Source organism: Saimiri boliviensis, chromosome 1, assembly GCF_048565385.1.
Source record: "Saimiri boliviensis isolate mSaiBol1 chromosome 1, mSaiBol1.pri, whole genome shotgun sequence".
Taxonomy (NCBI): Eukaryota; Metazoa; Chordata; class Mammalia; order Primates; family Cebidae; genus Saimiri; species Saimiri boliviensis.
This window is the reverse complement of record NC_133449.1, coordinates 191,328,078-191,352,976: the sequence shown is the minus strand read 5'-3', so window position 1 is coordinate 191,352,976 and position 24,899 is coordinate 191,328,078. Positions and strand designations below refer to the sequence as shown.

Sequence of the window (24,899 nt, the reverse complement as noted above, 5' to 3'; positions counted from 1 at the left end):
TAACCATGGTTCAGTTTTAACTTCATATTTCCCACATTTTTACAGCTCAATATTTCTTTCAGTTTTGTAGTGTGAATTTATAATCCATTCATACAAATCAAACATGAAACAACATTCTCTAGTTTTTTAACCTATTTTAACTTCCCTTTTTAAAATTAGTTTGTACCACCCAACAATAATGCCAACTAATGTCAGAATAGGCACTTAGTTGCTTTGGCCATTGAATATGGGCCTATATTCTTCAAAATTCTATCTTTTCACATGTCTGGTAGCTGATGACTTAGAAAGCAGAGTTAATAGCAAACCAAATCTTTAACAAGACTAGAGGAAGGAACATATCAGCAGGTATATTTTCAGAATTTGAACCCCACAAGTAATCTCAAAAACCTCAAACTTTGAGGGTGACTATAACTCATATTTTATTTTCAAATGTATGAAACCAAATCAGTTGCCTACTTAGATAGCTTTTCCAAGTATAAGAACTTTTAATTTTCCAGTCAATACAGTCATATTTTTCCTGCCACAAAAAATATGAGTCATAAATTACATCCTAAATTTCTGTTCTTTGATCCTATCCTGGTCTACAGTTTCTTGCCTTTTATAAGATTTACCTATCACCACTTGTTCACCTAAGCTGCTCAGCCCAGTCGTTGAAACTAGGCAAAGGTGGGAACTTGAGCCACTATGGTTCAACATCCACAGCAATCTTTTGGGCAGGAGGCCAATCTTGGTTTCTGGAAGGAGCAGCCCTCTCTCTTCACCATGTCAGGTCAGTATAGAGAGAAGCCATCAGCAATTTTAATGTATTTATTCAAGAAGATCCTTTCAAAAGAAAAGTGTTGGCCCAGGATCAAAGTGGAGTCATAACTAAAGACCCACAGTCTTGAAGTTTCACAATAACCCATGCTTAAGAAATCAAAAGACTACCATGAGAGAGGGTATTCAGGAGAGAACAGAGTGTGTTAGAAAGTGTCAGGGGGCAGACAGGGAGAGGAAGCAAAAACAAAATACATGGAGAGGGCCAGAAAGAAACAAGAAGAACTACTGGGTGATTCTTTACATGGGCCAGTTATACAATTCTGCACAAAGAGCTTCAACTGCTCTCACTTGCCTGGCTAGATTTTTGCACACTCAGCTGGTAATATTCAAGAATAATTGTTCAGCAACTCTAATCAGATGGAATGCACTGGATCTAAGCTCCTCTCAGTCACTCTGAAAATACTAGGCAAGCAGCTTTTGTCTGTTGAAGAATGTGAATGAAAGTATTTGCCAAGATGGAAAGTAATTTAAAGTGTAGGATTGTCCAACTGGCAAAGGCATGAAAAAAAAGGTGCATGTTTTAAGATTGGCACCGGAAATGGTCTTGAAATTCTACCTACCATCTCAGCAGTTACTTAAGAGGAAGTGCTTCTCTGTCACTCCACTATATTATCATGACCTTTTCAAGCAGTTAGCTCTACCAGATACTGTAGCCAAAATCCAAAATTTTTAATGATCTAGAACAATCTGTGGCATTGTAAAAACTCTGCACATTGAATAAGCAATGGTAATTAACAGTGAATTACCTATCAGCCAGTTAAACAGATATAACTTTCTCTTCACTAGCTACTTCCATCTCATGCATAGTTAAGTCTTTCCTGATGGGCACCAGTCACTGAGAAGGCACAGAATTCCCTAATTGCCATCTGCTCATTCACAGTTATCACCACCTCTCAGGGTGACACCCAACCAGGGTCATGGGGTGGTATAACTAGAGGGAAAATCAGGCTCTTCAGGATAAAGCCAGGTAGTTTTCTACTCCACGAGGCTGATTGTAATTGTAGTTTGGGCTGGAAGAGAAAGAGGTGAGATGGAAATCCAAAGCAAGCTGAAGAGAAAGAACCAAAGGCTTGGTTTGTGGACACAGAAAGCCAAAGCTCCCTTGTTAACATGGAAGTCAAAGAGGTCCCAGAAATCTGTCAGGCATCAGAGAAAGCACCCCAAAAGGATGAGACCAGAACAATACATAAACTAAACCAGCCAAAAACTGCAATTTGAGACAAATAGCCATCATATGACAAGAGAGCAGAAGACCAGCTTCTCTGCAAAGACTAGCTGCAAACCAGGCAGAACAAGATCTGAAGTCTGTACAGGGGATTTGCCAGCTTTGGGGGCTGACAAGGGGACTGGCAAGGAAAGACTTATGCCTTAACATACGAGAGGCCCAAGGCCTAAAGCACTAAGAAAGGGAAGTCAATCAAGAATGCCAAGAGAGGAAGGCACACATGCAGGATACTAGGAACAAAGAATACAACTGAGTGTCTTCATGTACTAGAAACAGAGGTTCTAGGTGTATGAGGAATCTGGCTTCCAGCCAAAGGACCACACCTTGTTGAGAGCTGAGAGGATCCAGTTCCACCCCAACTACTCCACCACCCTTCATCTCTCCAGTTCTTCTATCTTCTAGTCTGCTTTTCTACTCATGTTAGCCTAGGGAATGTCTCCTCATTTTCCTTCCTGTCATTTCTTCCTCCTCTTTTCTTTTCTCTCCTTTTGTGCTTTTTCTCCCTTATCTCCTTCTCCCTCCTTCTGCTTTAACATTCAATGCTGTAATTTTTTAAATGTAGAATTGTGACAAATTATTCTAATAGGGAGAGTAGGGGAAATGTAGAAATGACAATGAAGGGAGTATAATTTGTAATACTTCTGTATGACTTCAGTAAACAAACAGATTAAACCATATTTACAAGGCTGTTCACATGACTTTTTCCCAGCTCACCTTCCGGAACAGACACATTACCTTTATTTGGTCTACCAGCAATGGCTGTGAGAACCACACCCTTGAAAGTTACAACAACAGCTCAACCACAGTCCAAAAACTAAGTAGACTTCTCACTTATTATAGACCATCTTCCCCTGGTTCCAAACCAGGTCAAATGTTAGACTCACATGAAACAAATTCTCTTTCATCATCTCTTCTACTGCCTTTTGTACTTAGAATTCTACCTTTCATTTTTAGTAGTCACCTTTACATTTCTTCTGTATGTTTTACATGTTTATATTTTACACTTAACCCTTTTAACATTTAGGGGATTTATTTTTATACATAAGATAACAGTGGGAGGGAGACTAACTTTAATTTGTTTTCCTAATACTATTTATAAGCTAACCCATTCTTTTCCCACTGGTTTATAATTTTTGATATACTGGAGTCCTACTAATATCCTATTTAAAATAAAATAATCCCCTTTCCCTGTGGTTACTGAAGAACAATGAGTATTTCAGGAAGCCTGTGGTCTCACTCTGTGGCCACCAGCACATGATTAATATAATTGGTTACTTACACTTAGCAAAATGCATAAAGGGTAGTATCCTCATGAGAACTTTTAGTTGTTCACAGCTCTACTAGAATCTTCAGGTTGCCACAAATGAAATCTAGAACATTTGTTTCTAGGTTTTAATGTCCCTATGAAACATTCAAAGTCAGGTAACTAAGCTGATGTAAAGCAACCTCAGAGAGAATCCTTCTCACTCTGCAGCAGTTGTGTGCTTTGCAGGAGACATACAACTGATACTTTTGTTTAGGTTTCATCTGCGTTCTCCAGTGTCTCTCTTTCTGTGATCTGCAGATCTAAAAGGAGACAAATCAAACTCTATATTGGGGAAAGTTGTGCTCAGCTACAACATGGTATTAATTTCATTTAGAAGGGCAATAATTATCTATCAAGATCTACCCACCAAGAACCAGTGCTGTCTGGGACCAGGAAAATGCAGCAGGATGTCCAAGGACCTGGAATATAAAAACCATTCTCCTTGTCCCGATCCTTTAACAGTCTGAGCATTAGGTCATTAAAGACAACAAAATCATTATCACAAAAAAGGGAACTTCATAATATATGGAGATTAAATGAGCTTGCCCATTTGTTTTGGTTTTTAATAGAAACATCACTGCACTCTGGCAGAAAGACCAGTTAGAAAAAATTGGCTCTGACTTACTGATAAATTCCCATGTGTAAATGAAACACAGGTTACCAAGCAAAAAGTGATGGTATTAACTGTGCTAAGAGAATAATAAATCATTATGGTTTGGAAATGAAATTGACATTTCATAATAAAAAAAAATCAAACTAGCTATTAGCAATAACTAAAGTCCCCAGAGAAAATTCCTATCAAGATCTGCACATCATCTTGTCAATTATGACTTTCACGCTTCAAAATTCCTCAAATTGCCCAGTCTCCTTCAGTACTTGGGATTAATTAAATAATCCTTCTCTTCCTTCCACAGTTCACATAGCAGTGTAATTTATATTTACATCATAAGAGTGTGTGTGTGTGTGTGTGTGTGTGTGTGTGTGTGTATGAGAGAGAGAGAGACAGAGACAGAGAGTTACTGATTGATTTTGAGAATTAATTGAGGTTTGTGCTGTGTATTATTCCCTCATAATTTGAAAATAATATCCAATAATTAATGAGACCACAATCCCAAACTTGTAAAGATTAAAAAGAGAGAGAAAGAGAGAGACTCCTTAAACTCCAAACTCACAAAACAGATAAGTTTGTGGTTCTTTGTATCTAAAAAGGGAATTCTTTACTTTCTGAAAATTTTACTGCTTCATTCCTTTAAGTAAAAATGTCGATTGGAGCATTTAAAATAGATTTACATTTCCAAATATTCAATTGACAACTTTTTATATAAATAGCTGTTGTATGACGTAAAGCAAACTTTCACGTTTACCTTCAAACCACATCATTTATAGCTGAGTGTGCTAAAAATCTGAGACAGAAATCTAAGAACCAGCTCAGAAGGATACTTTATCTTAGAGGAAGGGTTGGTGAGAGGGTCCTGGTCAGCTAAACATTTATGGAGGCAGGGACTGGTGTGGTGGCTCATGCCTGTAATCCCAGCACTTTGAGAGGCCAAGGTGGGTGGATTATTTGAGGTCAGGAGTTCAAGACCAGCCTGGCCAACATGGTGAAACCCCATCTCTAACTAAAAATACAAAAATTAGCTGGGCATGGTGGTAGGCACCTGCAATCCCAACTGCTCAGGAGGCTGAGGCAAGAGAATCCCTTGAACCCAGGAGGCGGAGGGTGCAGTGAGCCAAGATCACGCCACTGTACTCCAGCCTGGGCAACAAGAGCAAACCTTCATCTTAAAAAAAAAAAAAAAAAAAAAAACTGCACAGCAAAAGAAACAATCATTAGAGTGAATTGGCAACCAACAGAATGGGAAAAAATTTTTGTAACCCACCCATCTTATAAAGGGCTAATATTCAGAATCTACAGAGAACTAAAACAAATTTACAAGAAAAAAAAGCAACCACATCAAAAAGTGGGTCAAAGTGGGTCAAGGATATGAACAGACACTTTTCAAAAGAAGACATTTATGTGGCAAATATATGAAAAAATGCTCATCATCACTGGTCATTAGAGAAATGCAAATCAAAACCACTTTGAGATACCATCTCACACCAGTTAGAATGGTGACCATTAAAAAATCTGGAGAGAACAGATGCTGGTGAGGATGTGGATAAATAGGACACTTTTACACTGTTGGTGGGAGTACAAGTTAGTGCAACCATTGTGGAAGACAGTGTGGCGATTCCTCAAGGATCTAGAAACAGAAATTCCATTTGTCCCAGCAATCCCATTAGTGGCTATATACCCAAAGGATTATAAATTGTTCTATTATAAAGACACATGCACACGTATGTTCATTGCGGCACTGATTACAATAGCAAACACTTGAAACCAACCCAAATGCCCATCAAGGGTAGACTGGATAAAGAAAATGTGGCACATACACCCCACAGAATACTATGCAGTCATAAAAAAAATGAGTCCATGTCCTTTGCAGGGACATGGATAAAGATGGAAACCATCATTCTCAGCAAACTAACACAAGAACAGAAAACCAAATACTGCATGTTGTCCCTCATAAGTGGGTGTTGAACAATGAGAGCACATGGACACAGGGAGGAAACATCACACACTGGAGTCTGTTGGCGGTGGGCAGCTAGAGGAGCGATAGCAGGGGGTGGTGAGGTTGGGAAGGGATAACATTAGGAGAAATACCTAATGTAGGTGACAGGGATGGAGGCAGCAAACCACCATGGCATGTGTACAATCCTCCAAGATCTGCACATGTACCCCAAACTTAAAGTATAATTAAAAAAAAAGAAAACGGTGACATGAAGAACACTCTCAACATGCTTCAAATGGCTGGAAAGAAAGCAAAGTTTTCCCCTGTAGCCAGCTAATATTTATGCTGATAGCCTATGGTCTGGCTATGCATGGCAACCTGGCCTTAGGGCAAGACTGGCACAGCAACAACCCACAACCCTCACCCACCTGAGCTATGGATAGCTCAAGACTACAGATCATGGCTCATGGCAGCAGGCACAATTAAACCAACACGATCTGTCTTAGGTGAATGTGTTATTCTTTGGGGAGGCCATAGAGGTAGCATAATAAAAGAAGGCAACACTTTAACCCAACAAAGCACATCTTCAGTGATGGCATCATAGACCCTAATGATCCAGCAGAGAATTTAATAACCTCATTAATGTTCATAAAATCACACCAAGTGGGTGACCAGTAAATCTGTCCAACTGGTAAGATCGCAGTTGAATGAAAGATCCAGGGAGTATAATGATAACAGAAAAAAATGTGTCACCCTAGGACTAGCCTAGAAGTTGGAGTGGAGAAAGTATGAATTTGGGCCAAAGTTCACATTGCAACAATTGCAGAAAGAGCATAAGGCTGATTATAGACAAATCATAATACTGAAACATGGTGTGTGTGGCTATAATAATACACAAAAAAACATACAATGCTTAAAGTGTCCAATTCACAATTAAAAAAAAAAATAGCACCTGCTTTTAAGAAATTGTCAACAGTGAGAATCAAATAGAAGTGAGTAACTAGGCCAGCTGCAATGGCTCATACCTATAATTCCAGCACTTTGGGAGGCCAAGGAAGGTGGATCACTTGAGCGCAAGAATTTGAGACCAGCCTGGGAAACATAGAGAGACTCCCTCTCTAAAAAACAAAAAGAAAAGAAAATTAGCCAGGCATGGTAGCATGTGCCTGTGGTCCTAACTTCTCAGGAGGCTGAAGTAGAAGCATTGCTTGAGCCTGAAAGGTTAAGGCTGCAGTGAGCCATGATTGTGCTACTGCACTCCAGCCTGGCTAACAGAGTGAGACCCTGTCTCAAAAAGAAAAATAATAATAAGTAAGCAAATTAAAATGCAATGAAAAAGCAATATAGCTGTTACTGTGGGTGCCCAGAAGAAGACCCTGTATCCATGCATCTAACTTTCAGAAGCTTTAAATAAAATTAGCTAGAATTCATATTTCAAATATAGCATCTGTTTTTAAAATTAACTCCCTTTTCATAAAGCACACTCTTGGTGTGATCTTTGGTTTTAAGCCCTTTACAAGAGACCAATACTCTCTAAGCATCTGAATAATGCAGAGTAAAGATCCAGAGTCCTGCAGATTTTCTTCAGACTTGGGAGATTGAGGATTCATGTACTTAAGATCAGGGGCATATAAAAAAAGCAACCTGCAGACTCAGGTTACAGGGTCTGATTTTCTAAGTCAATATTCAGTTTCACAGCCAGAAGCTGTGAAGAGAGAACAGACCATGAAAAAACTAACAATTTTATGGTGATTGAGATGATACAAGTATTCTGGATTTTTTTTTAAAAAAAATCAGTTTTTAAAGACAAACAAACTAAAGCTAGTCCGAGCACAGAGACAGAGTATTAAAAAAAAAAAAAAGAAAAGAAAAAAGAAAGAAAAAGAAAAGAAAAAGAAAAAGAAAAAAAAAAATGATAGCACACCGGGTCTTGAATAGCTAACATTTTTCAAGTAGTGGAGGAACATGTGCTCAAATAATTACCTATTCAATTGCCTACTTATCTAGTTAGCAGTGACAATGTAAGCTCCCTGAGAGCAGGCACTGTTGATCTTCCATGTTTACAACCCAGGAAACACTTACAAACTGTATTTCCTATGGAAATGGCAAAATAAATTCCTGTTGAATGGAAAAATTTTGGTAAATTCTGTATGGTTCCTATTCAAATTGGAAAGAATTAAAACATATAAAACTAATTTTCTCTCAATATTAATATATATCACATAACTTGTAAAGCAATATCTGATAAAACAAGAAACATAAATTCAAGTAACTTATAGAAGATCTGATTGGCTGGGCAAGGTGGCTCATGCCTGTAATCCCAGCACTTTGGGAGGCTGAGGTGGACGGATTACAAGGTCAGGAGATCAAGACCATCTTGGCCAATACAGTGAAACCCTGTCTCTACTAAAAATACAAAAATAGCTGGGCATGGTGGTGCATGCCTGTAGTCCCAGCTACTCAGGAGGCTGAGGCAAAAGAATCACTTGAACGCAGGAGGCAGAGGTTGCAGTGAGGCAACATCACGCCACTGCACTCCAGCCTGGTGACAGAGTGAGACTCCGTCCGAAAAAAAGGAAGACCTGAATTTTGGGGAATATATTATCATGAATTTGGGGAATATATCATCGTATGTAGCATTTCTGTGAAAAAATAATCAAGAAAACAAGCTTACAAGTAATTTTTTTTTATTATACTTTAGGTTCTGGGGTACATTTGCAGATGGTGCAGGATTGTTACATAGATATACACATGCTATGGTGGTTTGCTGCCTCCATCTTCCCGTCAGCTACAGTAGGTATTTCTCCTAATGTTATCCCTCCCCAACCTCCCTACACTCTGCTATTCCTCCCCTAGCCCCTCTACCCACCCACCAACAGGTCCTAGTGTGTGATGTTCCCCTCCCTGTGTCTATATATTCTCATTGTTCAACACCCACTTATGAGGGAGAACATGCAGTGTTTGGTTTTCTGTTGTTGTGTCTGTTTGCCGAGAAGATGGTTTCCAGATTCATCCATGTCCCTGCAAAGGACATGAACTCATTATTTTTTATGGCTGTATAGTATTCCATGGGGTATATGTGCCACATTTTCTCTAACCAGTCTATCCTTGATGGTCATTTGGGTTGGTTCCAAGTCTTTGCTATTGTAAACAGTGCCACAGTGAACATACGTGTGCATGTGTCTTTATAATAGAACAATTTAAAATCCTCTGAGTATATACCCAGTAATAGGATTGCTCAGTCTAATGGTATTTCTATTTCTAAATCCTTGGGGAATCACCATACTGTCTTCCACAATGGTTGAACTAATTTACACTCCCACCAAAATGCAGTATTTTTAAAAGAATAATCTAGACTCATGAACATTTAGTATGTGGTATAGTTTAGATTTGTCTCCCCACCCAAGTCTCATGTCAAACTGTAGTCCCCAATGTTGGAGGAGGGGCCTGCTGGGAGGCGACTGGATCAAGGGGGTGGATTTCTCCTTTTGCTGGTCTCATGATAGCGACTGAGTTCTCACGAGATCTGGTTGTTTTAAGTGTGTAGCACCTCCCTCTTCTCTGTCTTCCTCCTGCTCTGGCCATGTAAAACATGCCTGCTTCCCCTTTGCCTTCTGCCATGATTGTAAGTTTCCTAAGGCCTCCCCAGCCATCTTCCTTTACAGTCTGCTGAACCATAAGCAAATTAAGTCTTTTTTCTGTGCAAATTACCCAGTCTCAGGTAGTTCTTTATAACAATGTGAGAAAAGACTAATATGCTCATATTTTTACTCCACAATGGCACAGACTTCACTAGATGTATGGTAGCCATTTTAACTAAAAGCAGTCTGAAATGAGAAAAATCACCCAGACTGATCATCTAGTAGAAGTTTTAGTCAACCAGCAGGCTTTACTCAAGAAACATTACATGCCCGGGGTGGGGGCAGGGAGGGGGCTAGATCAACTTTCCATAAAAGGAATTCAAATTTTACATGATATTCCTATGTCTTCCCCTCAATGAAAATTTATTTGCTGGCTCAAAGCCTAAATCTGTACATTTTTAAAACCCAAATAAACAAAGCTAATTATTTTGCATCCTGAGCATGAGGTCTTATCATTCATTGAGAAGAAAGGTTTCATTTGCAGCAGTCACTATTAATTCTCCAACAGTCACTTCTCTCTTCTTCCTTCCTAACAGAACCCCAGTGTAGTTCAGCAGCCCTGTACCCAGTCCCATGGGATGAGTAAGGAAATGTATAAAATCAATCAAGGGAATTCCATTGCTCTTGGCTGGTGACTAGCCTACAATCCGTACTTCTGGCTAAACAGATGTAAAGAACGTATTTCTCCTATGATACAGTCAGGAATGCAAGAACAAAGAGCTCTCATCTCCTACCCTCCCTTCCTATCTGTGTGTGTGGATATGCTATGTAGAGGTGTGGCAGCCATTTTGCAATCATGAGGTAACAAGCCTGTGAAGGAATACCAGTGCTATGAGGTTGAGCAAATGAAAGGGCCTGGGTCCTTGACGGTAACACTGAGTTACTGACCCTATCTTCAGATGGTTTATCTCCATGTCTTATTGAGTGAGTAAATAAAAGCCTTCATAATTTACAGTTATATAAGGCTGTCCCCAAAGCATCCTAACTATCTTTAACAACTCTTAGGCATTTAGGCAAAATAATTTAAGATTTAACCAATCCTGCTTCTTCTATATTTTCTAGAATCCAACCACCTTTTCCTCTTTTCATCAACTTTCCTGTGAACTTAGAGTATGACTCATCATTCAACCATATACTTATTACAATATTTTTAACTCCCTCACACACTTATCCTTCTGTTGTACTTGCTCAGCAAAACTCCATCCTAGATCAATCAATCATCCACATTTCCCATCAATATCTAGGCTCCTGAATACCACCAGAAAAAATCTAGAATCAGTAGATTCATGTCACCACAAATTCAGTCTGCATTCTCGATTAGGTCCTAAGGAGTAACCTATAATCCTTCTCGCATCTCTAGTTAGCCACTCTCCCAACAACTGTTTCAAGCCTTCACCAACTCATCCCTTCCTGTCTATGTACATCTCACTTTCTGCTTTACAGGACTCCCTCAGTTTCTCAGCAGTCACTCATAGTTAGCTGCATTCACTCTCACCATTGTCTTTATTGATTGTAATCATTAGATTGCTTGCTAAATACCCCAATAATCTACCTTTATAGCACTAGTTAAGATTACACTATCTGATCCTCTAGTACTTAGACAGTGATTAACTAGTTCTTACCAACAGTGAGGGGAAATGACATATGTTGCTTTGCAGCCAGAGCATTTCATTGCCAGTGAGGGCTCCTCCAGAGTTTTCTTCCCTCTGCCATGGAAACCAACAATATCTCAGCTCCATCTAGGTGACTACAATGAACAAAGCAGAAGTAGACACGTAGCATGAATAAGAGTTAATTCAGTTTTTTTAAAAATAAGATTTTGAAGTGTTTGTTATTGTTGCACAATACAGCCTATTCTCACTGATACATCTTTCCTCACACATCACAAAATATTGTGTATGCACTGTCATCTCATTTCAGATGCATCCTTCCACTTGTTCTCCATCCTCAGAGATTCTGTTCCATCAATCATTCTGTCTCTCTCGCTTCCTCTCTCTCCATATATATATATATATATATATACACATATATAGTGTGTATATATATATAAAATATGTGTGTGTGTGTGTGTGTGTGTGTGTATGCTCAACTTTTCCTTCATTCCACATGTATCTTTAAACCTTTCCTCCATTCCATTTAGTATAAAAATTTGTTTAAAGTAGTGTCATAACTTTTTAGAATTTGTCTAGCAGACCTTCTGGTTTTCACCATAACATGGCCCCCATGCATAAAAAAATTACTAAAAGTGATCGCATAATTTCAATCTTTTTAAAATGTCCATTACTGATCCTATATATTTCCATCTTTAAGTCTTTTTCTTACAAGACACAAGTGGGCCAAGTCCTATGTCCTTGCCTGAACAATATGGTCTTTATGTACTGCATTCATTTGTACACTTCCCATTTACTCTTCATCCCATCGTAATCTAATGGTCACCCCACACCGTTCTATAACAGCTTTCTTCCCAGAATTACATGTGCACTCATGTTCACACTGAATGAACCCTGTCCTGGACATGTTGGCCTTTTGAAGGGTTTTTGGTGTTTACCTCCTCAAGTTCTACTCTGATCTTGGTTATTTCTTTTCTTCTTCTAGCTTTGGAGTTTGTTTGCTCTTGGTTCTCTAGTTCTTTTAGTTGTGATGTTACGTTGTTGATTTGAGATCTTTGTCGTTTTTTGATGTAGTTATTTTAGTGCTGTAAAATTTCCTTTTAACACTGCTTTAGTTGCATCCCAGGGATTCTGGTATGTTTCATTGTTCTCATTAGTTTCAAAGATTCTTGATTTCTGCCTTGATTTCATAATTTACCCAGGAGTCATTCAGGAGCAGGTTGTTCAATTTATTATTTATTTATTTATGAGATGGAGTCTCACTGTGTTGCTCAGGCTGGAGTGCAGTGGCATGATCTTGGCTCACTGCAACTTCAATTCTCTTGCCTCAGCTTCCTGAGTAGCTGGGATTACAGGTGCCCACCACGACGCCCAGCTAATTGTTGTATTTTTTAATAGAGATGGGGTTTCACCATGTTGGCCAAGGTGGTTTTGAACTCCTGACCTCAGGTGATCTGCCCATCTCAGCCTCCCAAAGTGCTGGGATTACAGTCGTGAGCCATCATGCCCAGTCAGGTTGTTCAATTTCTATGTAGTCATTTGGTTTTGAGTGAATTTCTTAATCAGGTGTTTTTTTGAAAAAAATTAACAAAATAGATAGACTGCTACCTAGACTAATAAAGAAGAAAAGAGACAAGAACTAAATAGACACAATCAGAAATGATAAAGGGGATATCACCACTGACCACCCAGAAATACAAACAACCAGCAGAGAATACTATAAACACCTCTATGCACATAAAATAGAAAACCTAGGAGGAATGGGTAAATTTCTAGACACATACAACCTCTCAAGACTGAACCAGGAATAAACTGAATCCCAGAAGAGATAAACAAAATAGACAAACAACAAGTTCTGAAATTGAGGCAGTAATAAATAGCCTATCAACCAAAAAAATCCCAGGACCAGATAGATTTACAGTTGAATTATACCAGAGGTACAAAGAAGATCTGGTACTATTTCTTCTGAAACTATTACAAACAATTGGAAAGGAGGAATTCCTCTCTAACTCATTTTATGAGGCCAGCATCATCCTGATTCCAAAACCTGGCAGAGATACAACAACTAAAGAAAACTTCCCTCCAATACTCCTGATGAACATCAGTGCAAAAGTCCTCAATAAAATACTGGCAAACCAAATCCAGTAGCACATCAAAAAGCTCAAGATCAAGTTGGCTTTGTCCCTGGGATGCTGATTCAAATACACAAATTAATAAATGTGATTTACCATATAAACAGAACTAAAGACAAAAACCACATGATTATCTCAACAGGTACAGAAAAGGCCTTCGATAAATTCAACATCCCTTCATGTTAAAACTCTCAATAAACTAGGTATTGAAGGAACATACCTCAAAATAATAAGAGCCATATATGGCAAACCCACAGCAAATGTTGTACTGAATGGGCAAAAGTTGGAAGCATTCCCCTTGAAAACTTGCACAAGACAAGAATGCCCTCTCTCACCACTCCTATTCAACATAGCATTGGAAGTTCCTTCCAGGAAAATCAGGCAAGAGAAAGAAATAAAGAGTATACACATAGGAAGAAGGGAAGTCAAACTGTCACCGTTTATAGAAGGTATAATCTTATATGTAGAAACCCCCATCCTTTCATCCCAAAAGCTTCTTAAAGCTGATAAGCAACTTCAGCAAAGTCTCAAGATATAAAATCAGTGTGGAAAAATCACTAACATTCCTATACACCAACAATAGGCAAGCAGAGAGCCAAATCATGAATGAACCCCTATGCACAATTGTTACCAAGAGAATAAAATACCCGGGAATACAGCTAACAAGAGAAATACAGGATGTTTTCAAGGAGAACTAGAAACCACTGCTCAAGGAAGTCAGCGAGGACACAAACAAATGGAAAAACGTTCCACGCTTATGGATAGATAGGATCAATATCATTAAAATGGCCATATTGTCCAGTTATTTATAGAATCAATGCTATTCCCATTAAACTACCATTGACATCCTTCACAGAATTAGAAAAAAAAAAAAACTTTTAAAATTCACATGGAACCAAAAAAGAGCTTGAATAGCCAAGACAATCCTAAGCAAAAAGAACAAAGCTAGAGGCATCATGCCTCCCATCTTCAAACTCTTCTATATTGTTACAAAACAGAATTATACTGGTATAAAAACAGACACATCGACCAATCCAACAGAATATGTAACTCTGAAATAAGACCACACACCTACAACCATCTGATCTTTGACAAACCTGACAAAGACAAGCAATGGGGAAAAGATTCCCTATTTGATAAATGTTGCTGGTACTGAACCCCTTTCTTATTCCACATAGAATAATTAACTCAAGATGGATTAAAGACTTAAATGTAAAATCCAAAACCACAAAAACCAGAGAAGAAAATCTAGGCAATACCATTCAGGACACAGGCACAGGCAAAGATTTCATAATGAAGATGCCAAAAGCAATTGTAATGAAAGCAAAAATTGACAAATGGGATCTAATTAAACGAAGGAGCTTCTGCACAGCAAAATAAACTATTATCAGAGTGGATAGACAATCTACAGAATGGGAGAAAATTTTTTTCAATCTATCCATCTGACGAAAGTCTAATATCCAGACTCTACAAGGAACTTATAAACAAATTTATAAGAAAAAAAGACCCCTGTTAAAACAAGGGCAAAGGACACGAAAAGGCACTTCTCAAAAGAAGACATTTATGTAGCCAACCAACTTATGAAAAAAAAGCTCACTGATCATTAGAATAATGCAAATCAAAACCACAATGAGATATCATCTCACACCAGTCAGAATGCCAATTATTAAAAAGTCAAGAAATAACAGATGCTGGCAAGGTTGTAGAGAAAAAGGAACACTTTTACACTATTGGTGGAAATTTAAATTAGTTCATCCATTGTGGAAGACAGTGTGGCAATTCCTCAAAGATCTAGAAGCAGAAATGCCATTTGATTCAGCAATCCCATTACTGGGTATATAAATAGAATATAAATCATTCTATTACAAAAATACATGCATGTCTTTGTTCATTGCAGGATGATTCACAATAGTCAAGACATGGAATCAACCCTAAAGCCTATCAATGATAGACTGGATAAAGAAAATGTGGTACATATACACCATGAAGTACTATGCAGCCATAAAAAAGAACAAGATCATATCCTTTGTGGGGACATGGATGCAGCTAGAATCCATTATCTTCAGCAAACTAACCCAGGAACAGAAAACCAAACACTACATCCTCTCACGTATCAGTGGAAGCTGAACAATGAGAACACATAAACATAGGGAGGGGAACAACACACACTGGGATCTGTTAGGTAGGAAGAGGGGTGAGAGAGCATCAGGAAGAATAGCTAACAGATACTGGGCTTACTACCTAGGTGATGGGTTGATCTATGCAGCAAATCACCATGGCACATGTTTACCTATGTAACAAACCTGGATATCCTGCCCATGTACCTCAGAACTTAAAAGTTGTAAGAAAAAAAAAACAGTAATGCTCACAGTCAAAGCATGGCATGTACCTCAGCAGCTAATTTTTTTCACGCTTCAGGCATGGATTAAAATGCAAACCTCAGAATCTCAATATTCCTTGTTAGCCCTCAGACTCAATTCTAAGTTCCTAGTCAAATCACCTTTGCCTAGAGTCACTTTCTTCCAATTCCAGTCAGGAGATCTTCATTTCTAGCCTTACTTGCCCCTCAAATCCCTTGAACACTCCCCCTGGCCTGGCACTACTCAGCTTTGGATAAATAAACAGTGACTTCTCAGCTGTCCGTTTTTCTAGACTTTCTATTCTGCACTCTGTTTTCCAAGATGGTCAGGGACCCTTAAACCTCGCCCTATATGCTCACTCTTTTTAATGCTTCTATCCTTCCTTATAACATCTAATTCTCTACTCCTTATGCATCTCCTCTCAGAGCCACCTCCTGAGACCAACACTCCAAATTCAGCTGATTCATCGCTACAGGAGCTGACAAGGAATCATCACTCTGTACAGATACTAACCTGTATTAAAGGCAATATCACATGCGTATCCTACCAGATGAAAGTGTTCTCAATTCCCACACATTTCAGGAAGTTTACCATAACAGAAAAATTTTGAAGTTCAACAGAAATGAATCTCTGTGCTTGGAGACTGTCACTAACACCCCAAATTTACAATAGTCCTTAGCCTCAGGAAAGCAAGTAATTGATTCATCTGTTGTATTTCTGATGTCTTTATCACTTGTCAATATGCTGCTCTGTTTATAAGCTGAAAAATATTTGGGATTAGATGTCTGCTCTTAAAATCTGCTACTTTTGGCAGGGTTTTCAGTAATACCTTAGAGTACCATTTTGGAGAATTTCCGGAATTCTTTTTGAAAGCTTATGAAGGGACATTCTCTTAAAATGCACTGGATTGCCCCCTCTCATTTGGTACATTTTCCCTAACACAGAAAAATTTGCCTCTCTCCAGGTTTAGTGCAGGCAGGAAAAATAGTATGTTGTGTCTCTTGAAGATATTACTAAATCATCCCCTAGCATGCTATTATATCTTTATTCACCCTTTATGTTTATTGTCTGTCCACTGACTAGCTGGTAAGTGCCAAGGAGGGCAGGGGTTCATCTTTGCTCTCTGGTTAATCCCATTGGCCTATAACAGTGCCTGGCCCAAAGTGTAAGTTCATTAATATTTGTTAAATGTGTTAAACAATTAATCTTCTGCTATAAACATTTAACTTTAATGCTTTGGCACTTGTTATGTTGAAACAAGACGTACAGTTTGAATTGAGAACGACCTCATGGGCTTTGAGGGAAGAGTAAAAGGAGATCATGATCATTCCATCCTACACTAATGGTATGAATTACTCCATGAGGAGCAAGAAACATGACATTTCTTGTGTTCCAAATTGAATCAAATCTGGCTCAATACCCACCATAATAGTTTTTTGAGAAATCCAATAAAAGCCACCTTTTAGATTACCTCCCCTTTCATTCTTTCAAACAAGAAATCTCAAGCTATAGAGTCCAGAAAAATGAAACAGGGTTTGTTGGTAGTCTTTTGGTTTACTGATGTTTTTGGTATATAGTAAAAGAATTGGCTCCATCCATAGTTCTTTTCCCTTCATCCCAAGTTCAGCCATGGGGACACTACTGAAGCACCCAGGATGATAGCATATAGTTTCCAGTCTACACAAGTACCACATGGCCATCACCATGTGAAATTCTTGTATCCACGACGGCATTACTTTTCTGTATTCTTCCTCTTAGACCTACTCAATAAGTATACGAGATTGTGGAATTTTTGTAATTTTGCTTTACTGTGGTATCAGATATCTACTATTAACAGAAACTCCAAACCCTGATTCCTTTCCTAGTTCACAAGTATCATCTAATATCTTAGAATTTCTTGCATTTTCCTCTTAATTCTCTCCCTTCCCATCTTTTAAACAAACAAAAATATTATTCATACCTGCTTTGCTGTATCTCATAATTGTGCATAATCACCTATTCTTATAGATGGACATACCCCAGACTCTAGAAACAAAAATATTTGATTTGTCTTTTTTAGGGAACAAATAAAAGCCAGGTTTTAGAACATTCTTGATTTAGGTGAAGCAGGGAATTTCAGGTAAGACTGGGTGCAGTTGCTTGTAACCAAAACTCCAAAACAACAATGACCTTAAAAAAGCAAACATTTGTTTTATCTCCCTTAGAAGAAGTCCTGAGATAGCCCCCAATGCTGGTATGAAGGCTCTATCCTATGCTCCACCAACCTTACCATGCCACCTTATGACCCAAGGTGACATGTATTAGCATATGGCCAATACATGTTCATGTATTGGCCATATGCTAATAAACAGAAAGGAAAAGGGGAAACGGTGCATAACAGATATTTTTAAAATTCCCTTGGGCAGCCATAATCTTTAATTAGAGCTCAGTGGCAAGTGCATAGTCACATGGCCAGACTAGGACAAGGGAAGATGAAAAATGTAGCCTTTATCCCACATGGCTATCTTGGATATTGGGGAAGGCAACTAGGAGTCTATGCATCGAAGGGTGAACATTCACTCTGTTCTTTCATAAGTTGGTAACAGTGAAAAGCAAAACTCAGAGATTTCTCAATAGGTCATCAAACTGTATAAAATGCTAATAAGTAATCCTTTTATTCTTCTAAGTTTAAGACCTACTTCAAGTCTCAATTGCCACTTGCCCCACACTTTGGTTCAAGGTGAGAAACAAAGTCGTTTGTCATCATCATCTTCTCAAAATTCTTTTGTCATCTGACTTTGTCTCAGAGAGATTAATAGATATTCACGAGATATATAATAATAAAAGAATGGGATATAAGAGAAGAAAATCTAAAATCAAGCCTAATTTCAATTATATGAAGGTTGAGCATGAGGTACTGAAGTAACAGAGTAAGTGAATCTTGTCCCCACCTCCACTCCCACCAAATTATAAGCTTGAAGAATTTATATCATTGTTTTATACCTCCCAGAATCTTCTATATAATCAGCACTAAATTTTGCTACATCAAGTTGAAAATTGATAATAATATAAATAGGCATAAGAACTTTTGTGAAAGAAAAAGATGAAGAATAATTTAAAACAGTTTCAAAATAATGACATGGCAGAAAAGAGCACTGTGCCAAAGTTGGCAGACCTGAGCTCTATAACTGTCTTCACTAGTTATTGCTTATTGGACCTCAGTTTCCCCATATAGAAAATGAAGATTGCAACTCTACTCCTGCTCTTTCAGGTTTTAACTATGAATAAATATTAATTGCAAAGTGTTGTATCGGATATTACTTTCCTGTATGCTTCCTCCTAGACCTACCCAGTAGGTATACCAGATTGAGGAATTTTTGCAACTTGGGAGGATAAGCAAAACAAAATGAAATAAGGGAAGCATGTATTGAGGGAGGAACCTTCCTGTAAGGTATTGGATAACCTGCTAATAAAACTCCCTGAAGCAATAAACACAAAGATCACAGTAGCAACTACAAATCACTCAGGGAAGGACCTTCCACCACAGCATCTAGGCTCCCTCTGCCTTGGCTCATCTAGGCTCAGGGCCTCTGACCTGGTTCGTATTATTTTTCTGCAACTGTCATGATCACAATAATCACAATGAGCAGAGCTCTATTCAGACTTCCTTGAAAGGCCTATGAGTCACAGGAAATAAGCACTGTAACTTCAGAGGGTGTTGCAACTACTGTCAATCACACCAGCCACACATATCCTACTTGAAGAATTCCATTAAATGTCTTTTGGGAAAATCACGATGTGGTTGGAATTAAAAATCAGACACTACCAATGAACCCGGGAGAGGGCCATTTTCACTCCTGGTCAGTAATTTGTGGGTGTTTTAAACTTACCTCTGAGTTTGAGAATATGTATCAGGGAAACTGATCGAGTTTGGGGGTTTAAGGAAGGTTCCTCAGAAGAGGCATTTAATTGGCATCTGAAGAACTAAATTCTCAAGTGAAGAAGGAGAGGAAGGGATTTCTAGATAAGGAAAACAGCATGTGCCAAGGCCCTGAGGCAGAAAAGAGAAGAGCCAACTCATGGAACTGAGAGAAGGGCAGTATGAGTGGGGCAAGAAGAGCACAGAAGAGAGCAGTGCCAGACAAAGCTATAGAGCTGGACTGTCAGTTGGGGATCTGTACTTGTGAGCCAAAGAAGTTAACTCTGCCTCATTCATCAAACTAAGGAGAAAATTTTGTATTCAAATACACTAAAGAACTCAAAAAATTGAAAGATGTTCATAGGATGTAGTACAGCCAAGGTCACTGGTCATCTTGCAAGTGCAGTTTGAGTGGCTCTAGAGTCAAATGGCATGAGAAGTTACTGGGAAATAGGGTAAAGGAGGAAGCAGGCACAGACTATTTGGGAAGTCTGGCTATAACTGAGGAGATCAGAGAGAAAGCACTGGTCCAGCATATGGGTGCACAGTCAAGGCAGGCTCTTTTTAAGATTAAGGAGTCTAAAGGATAGTTCAATGGCAATGAAAGAGAACAGCTGAGTAGACAACAGAGAAAGGATAATTTTTAGCATATTCAAGAAGGAAAGAAATTTGTAGCACACATAGACGCATTGTTCTTAGCAATAAGGAGGAGCAGGTCCTCTTCGGCTGCGAAAAGGGCGAAGGAGGTACGGAGGTAGGGGGAGTCATCTGTGATGGTGGTAAATAAACACACTTCCCAGGTGATGGCTTCTACTTGCTTTTGAAGTAGGTCATTTTCTGAGATGAGGGAGGAGTGGGAGGTACGTAAAGAGAATTAGAAAATTTAAGGAAAGTAGAGAAGTTGGGGTTTTTGTGTTTGGTTTGTTTTTTTTGTTTTTGAGACAGGGTTCTGCTCTGCTGCTCTGGCTGAAGTGCAGCAGAGCCATCACAGCTCACTGCAGCATTAACCTCTCAGGCTCAGGTAATCCTCCCACCTTAGTCTCCCAAGTAACTGGGACTACAGGCATGCACCTCCATGCCCAGCTAACTTTTGTAAAGACAGAGTTTTGCCATGTTGCCCAGGCTGCTGTTGAACTCCTGGTCTCAAGCAATCCCCCTGCCCAACCTCCCAAAGTACTGGGATTATGGGTGTGAGCCACTGCAACCAGCTGGAGAAGATTTTTAAAAGTCACTGTGAGGAGTGGGAGAATAAGAAACAAGAAACAAAGAAAGAGATTCTAGTCAGGGTTGAGGGCAAATTAAGAGGCATGTTTAATATTCCTAAATATTGGCTGTGAATGTGATATCTTGTCCCAAAATAGGGCCAGGAACCACCTTTGTATTCTCTGCAAACACATAGTAGATGTTTGACATATTTCCATGGTTTGTTTATTTTTCGGGCCTCCATGCCAAGGACAGCTGTACCTCTCTTAACTTACTATTTGGTTTCTTATCTTAGGAACTGAGCAAATTCTATGACATTTAAATCCATTAAGAAATATGGAGCTAAAATTGCAGCACACTATGACTCCGTGTACAGATTTTAAGGTACATATTTGGGTATAAAAATTACCCTGAATTCATCACATTGATTTATTTGTATTTTCTCTTTTCTTTATCTTTTATTATTATACCTTACTGGGAAAATATATTTTAGTGACCTTAAGTTTCTTTTGTGAAATGAAGGAAGGTCCAAATAATTAATGTCAAAAATAGAACCAAAAGTATCACTTGGAAGTTACCTTAATTTAAAAATTTTGTCGTTACAGACATAGATACTTAGGTATGTGTCTAGAAATAGATACAGATACAGCAACATTTACTAAAAATTTTTATAGAAGCCAGAATTGTAAAACCTAGATCAGTTTCTACTCTGAGATACAAACAAAAATCCATTTTGTAGAAAATGAAGGCATATTTATCTACTTATTGGTGTAATTAATGTTTTATTAATTTTAATAAAAATGAAATATTTTTACTAATTTCTAATAAACTGTGAGCAAGAAAAATTATACTCCAAAATAATTGTGTAAAATGATGAAAGTGGAGGAAATAGAAAAGATTCCATTCCTTCAAATAGTACATTGTTACTATTTTTAAAGTTGGGCATATATTTCAAATAGCAGTCTCAACTTAATTACTTTTAAGAAAACAACTACTATGAACTTAAGCCTCTTATCCAACAACAGCTAATATTTTCAATGTGCTTCACAGTAAATAATATGTTCTTTCTTTGACTTTGATTTAAAAATATCTAAATGAGAAATGGTATAATGGACTATAGATTCAAATCTCCATTCTATCTTTCTCTGTCTGTGTGATCTCATGAAAATCCCTAATCACAGTAGATTATTATAAGAATTCAGTGAGTTAACGCAGTGGAAATACTTAGAACAGAACCTGGAAAATAGGCAGCATCATACAAGTGTTTGTTGTTGCTGTTTATCATTGCTTCCATCATCTAAAAGATGTAGAAACTATCTTTGCTAGAGTTTTTCTCAAGGGCCACCAGAAGCTTAACATACCAGGTAACTAAATTAGTTCTAGTGATAATGACTGAGGTTGGCAATATTAGTCTCTAGGTTTTAAGCACATCCTATTGGTGTTATCATAATGAGGCAACGGGTATCTTCCTTTGTATTCAAAAGGCAGACCCAAACAACTAACAATCTCAGGTTCACATGAAAAACAGTCAGACTGGTCAGTGAGTCAGAGTGTCCTTGGAAGCCTCCAAGAAGAGGGTTAGGAAACATCTATTTCATTCCCCAACTGTTTTACATTCTCACCACCAGTGACACAGAAAGGTAATGCTTGGCTAGGCCTTCTTGGCCTTGCAGTTCAGTTCTCTTTCTCTGAGCAAGGAAGTGACTTTCAAGAGCTTTCAAACCAACTCTGGATGCCAAACTGTTCCCCCCAGCAAGGCCTTTGCAGTCTCTCAGGAGTCATGTAGAAGTCCTTACTTCTTATGTTGGCAATATGTATAATTAAAAAGCAAGCAATGAACAAAAATTGGCATCATACAAACCAAAGTCCTCAGTTCCGTCACTCCATAACCAATGACTTTTGCTATCCTTGTACTTTCTGAGCCTCTGCTTCCTTAGCAGAGGAAGAAGTAGAAGTAATGGTTAGAGAAAAACTGTTTGTGCCTGTCCAGTGATGACAGTATCTGGCTTATCTTGTTGTGATGGCCTCCGGCAGAAACCATCCATTTCATGTTGTCTTCTGCTTTGTGGCCCAAATCATCTTGGAAACCCTGACTCCAAGGGTTTTTAAATGTCAAGGTGACATATTTTGGGGTACCTTGTTTTAAACCTCATCATTACCTAATGACCATTTTTTAAAACCCAAAGATACCTTAACAGTTCCTGTTTCTGAAATTGGGAAAGGCAAAATCAAGAAAAGCTGCTAGAGGAATATATATATATATATATATATATATATATATATATATATATGATAAACTTAAAAGGCTCAACTAAATAATACAAGCTCAAGTCAGTGCTAAATTTACCTCATAGCCATGGGCAGACTGGCTTTTAGTAGAGACTGACTCAAAAAATATTAACTGTGCATACTATTAGTAGTTGAGGTCCCAGTCTGTTGAAAAGAGATCAAATTTCAGTACAAAATACAGCTAAGAAAACCAGTATCTATAGACCACTAGGAAGGGCACTTAGAAGAGTAGGGGTGATTACACCTTAATTGTAGGATGGTCTTGATAGAGATTTCTCAGAATTCGTAAATTAGGGAGCTGCTGAAAGTGTCAGTGATTATATCTTTAGAACAAAAGCCTACACAGAGTTACTATTAGGTAAGCTTTTCTGTGGTCTTATCTACAACATATGAGCCTAAAAATATCAGTGTTAAAAATAGTTTGAATTTAGATTATCTGTGATCCACATAATGGCTGAATCTGGCACAATTTATCTGTTTTGCAAGTAAGGCACATTTTCAAATTATGATTTTGCTTTTTCACCCTTTCCTTTGGATAAAAGCATTTTTTAAAGTCGCTGACATTCTTGATAGCTAGTTATTATAACTGGCCCAACTGGCCCAAAGAACTGATGTCGACTGTTTTTTTGAATAAACATAGAAATTGACCCTCCCTAGTGTTAAAACTTGAAACTTATATTTAACTCATTGGAGTTGCTTCCTCAGGAAACTGACCCTCAGGCAAGGAACTAAAACATCAGATCATCATGTCCACACAATGAGATGCCAGATCTCTCATCCTTCATGACTTTAGGTAGCTACATTCCTTCCCTGCTATATAAACCCCAATTTTAATCAGTTTAAAGAGATGGATTTGAGACTGATCTCCTCTCTCTCTAGCTGATGTCACCTGAATGAAAAGCATTCTTCTCTAGCAATACTCATTGTTTCAGTGATTGGCTTTCTATGCAGGAAGCAACAGGGTCCTCCCCTGGTATTTCAGTAACTGATTTTGGTTTCCTGACTGGGAATATGTTAGTCACAGTTCACTGGTCCCAGGCCGAAGAGTTTCAGAAGACCTCCTAGGCAGCTGCCTGTCTTCTTTTTTTTTTTTTTTTTTTTTTTTTTTTGCCAAAGGTGAGTTTCAGGTTTCAGTCTCTCTCTGTTTAGCCTCCCACTGCCAGCCCCAATTATGATCCTGATTGCCTAGGAAGAATAGCCCTTGAAATTTGCCATCTATTTCTGGACAAGTAAGTGTGTTTTATGGGTAGCTGATAGCAGATATCACTCCTCTATATTTGAGGAATCTATTTGCAGGTTGAAGAGGCCTAACCAATGAAGAGAGGAAATCTCCCTGACTGTTTCAGTTTGGACACTCTTGGGGCTTGTTAATAATTGCTTATTTGTGTCTGTATGTGAACATCTGCATCTGGACAAGTCAGTATCTTCTGTGGATCCAAAAAGCAAGCACTGCTGCTCTTGATTTGGCAAATTTTGAAGGAATTTCCATTTGAGGTTGAAAAAATCAAGCAGTTCAGAGAGGAAAGCCCCTGACTCAGGCTGGACACTCTTGGGGCTTGTCGATTGCTGCCACAGTTGGACTGTGCCTTGGTAACTGCTTATGTGCATGTCAATGCAGTCATGGGAGGCTGGGGTTCAATCCCACAGTGCAGCCCACTTGAGTGCATTTCAGGGTTGGTCTGAATGCAGCTGTGGGCCAGTGGAGTGAGGGAAAGTCTATGGCCACAGCACCTTGAACATGCCTGATTTTGCCTGATCTGGGAAGATCTTTGAATTATAGTACTGTCCTTAATAGGAAAGCAGGATTGTAGTTTCTTGCATCCAGGCTTTTGTGCTGCTGTTCTAAGGAGTGTCCGCCTGATTA

The 24,899-nt window shown here is 38.5% G+C and overlaps 1 protein-coding gene across 1 annotated transcript in view; it reads right to left on the bottom strand.

Moving 5' to 3' along the window:
* Window positions 1-24,899, bottom strand: part of LOC141580586 (uncharacterized) — an 862,829-nt gene that overhangs the window by 828,481 nt on the left and 9,449 nt on the right. The window contains exons 2-3 of the mRNA XM_074382346.1: window positions 11,166-11,290; window positions 6,928-7,020 (exon numbers count right to left, since the gene is read on the bottom strand). Coding sequence (XP_074238447.1) covers window positions 6,928-7,020; window positions 11,166-11,187 — 115 coding nt within the window. The 5' untranslated portion in view covers window positions 11,188-11,290. The remainder of the gene's footprint in view (window positions 1-6,927; window positions 7,021-11,165; window positions 11,291-24,899) is intronic.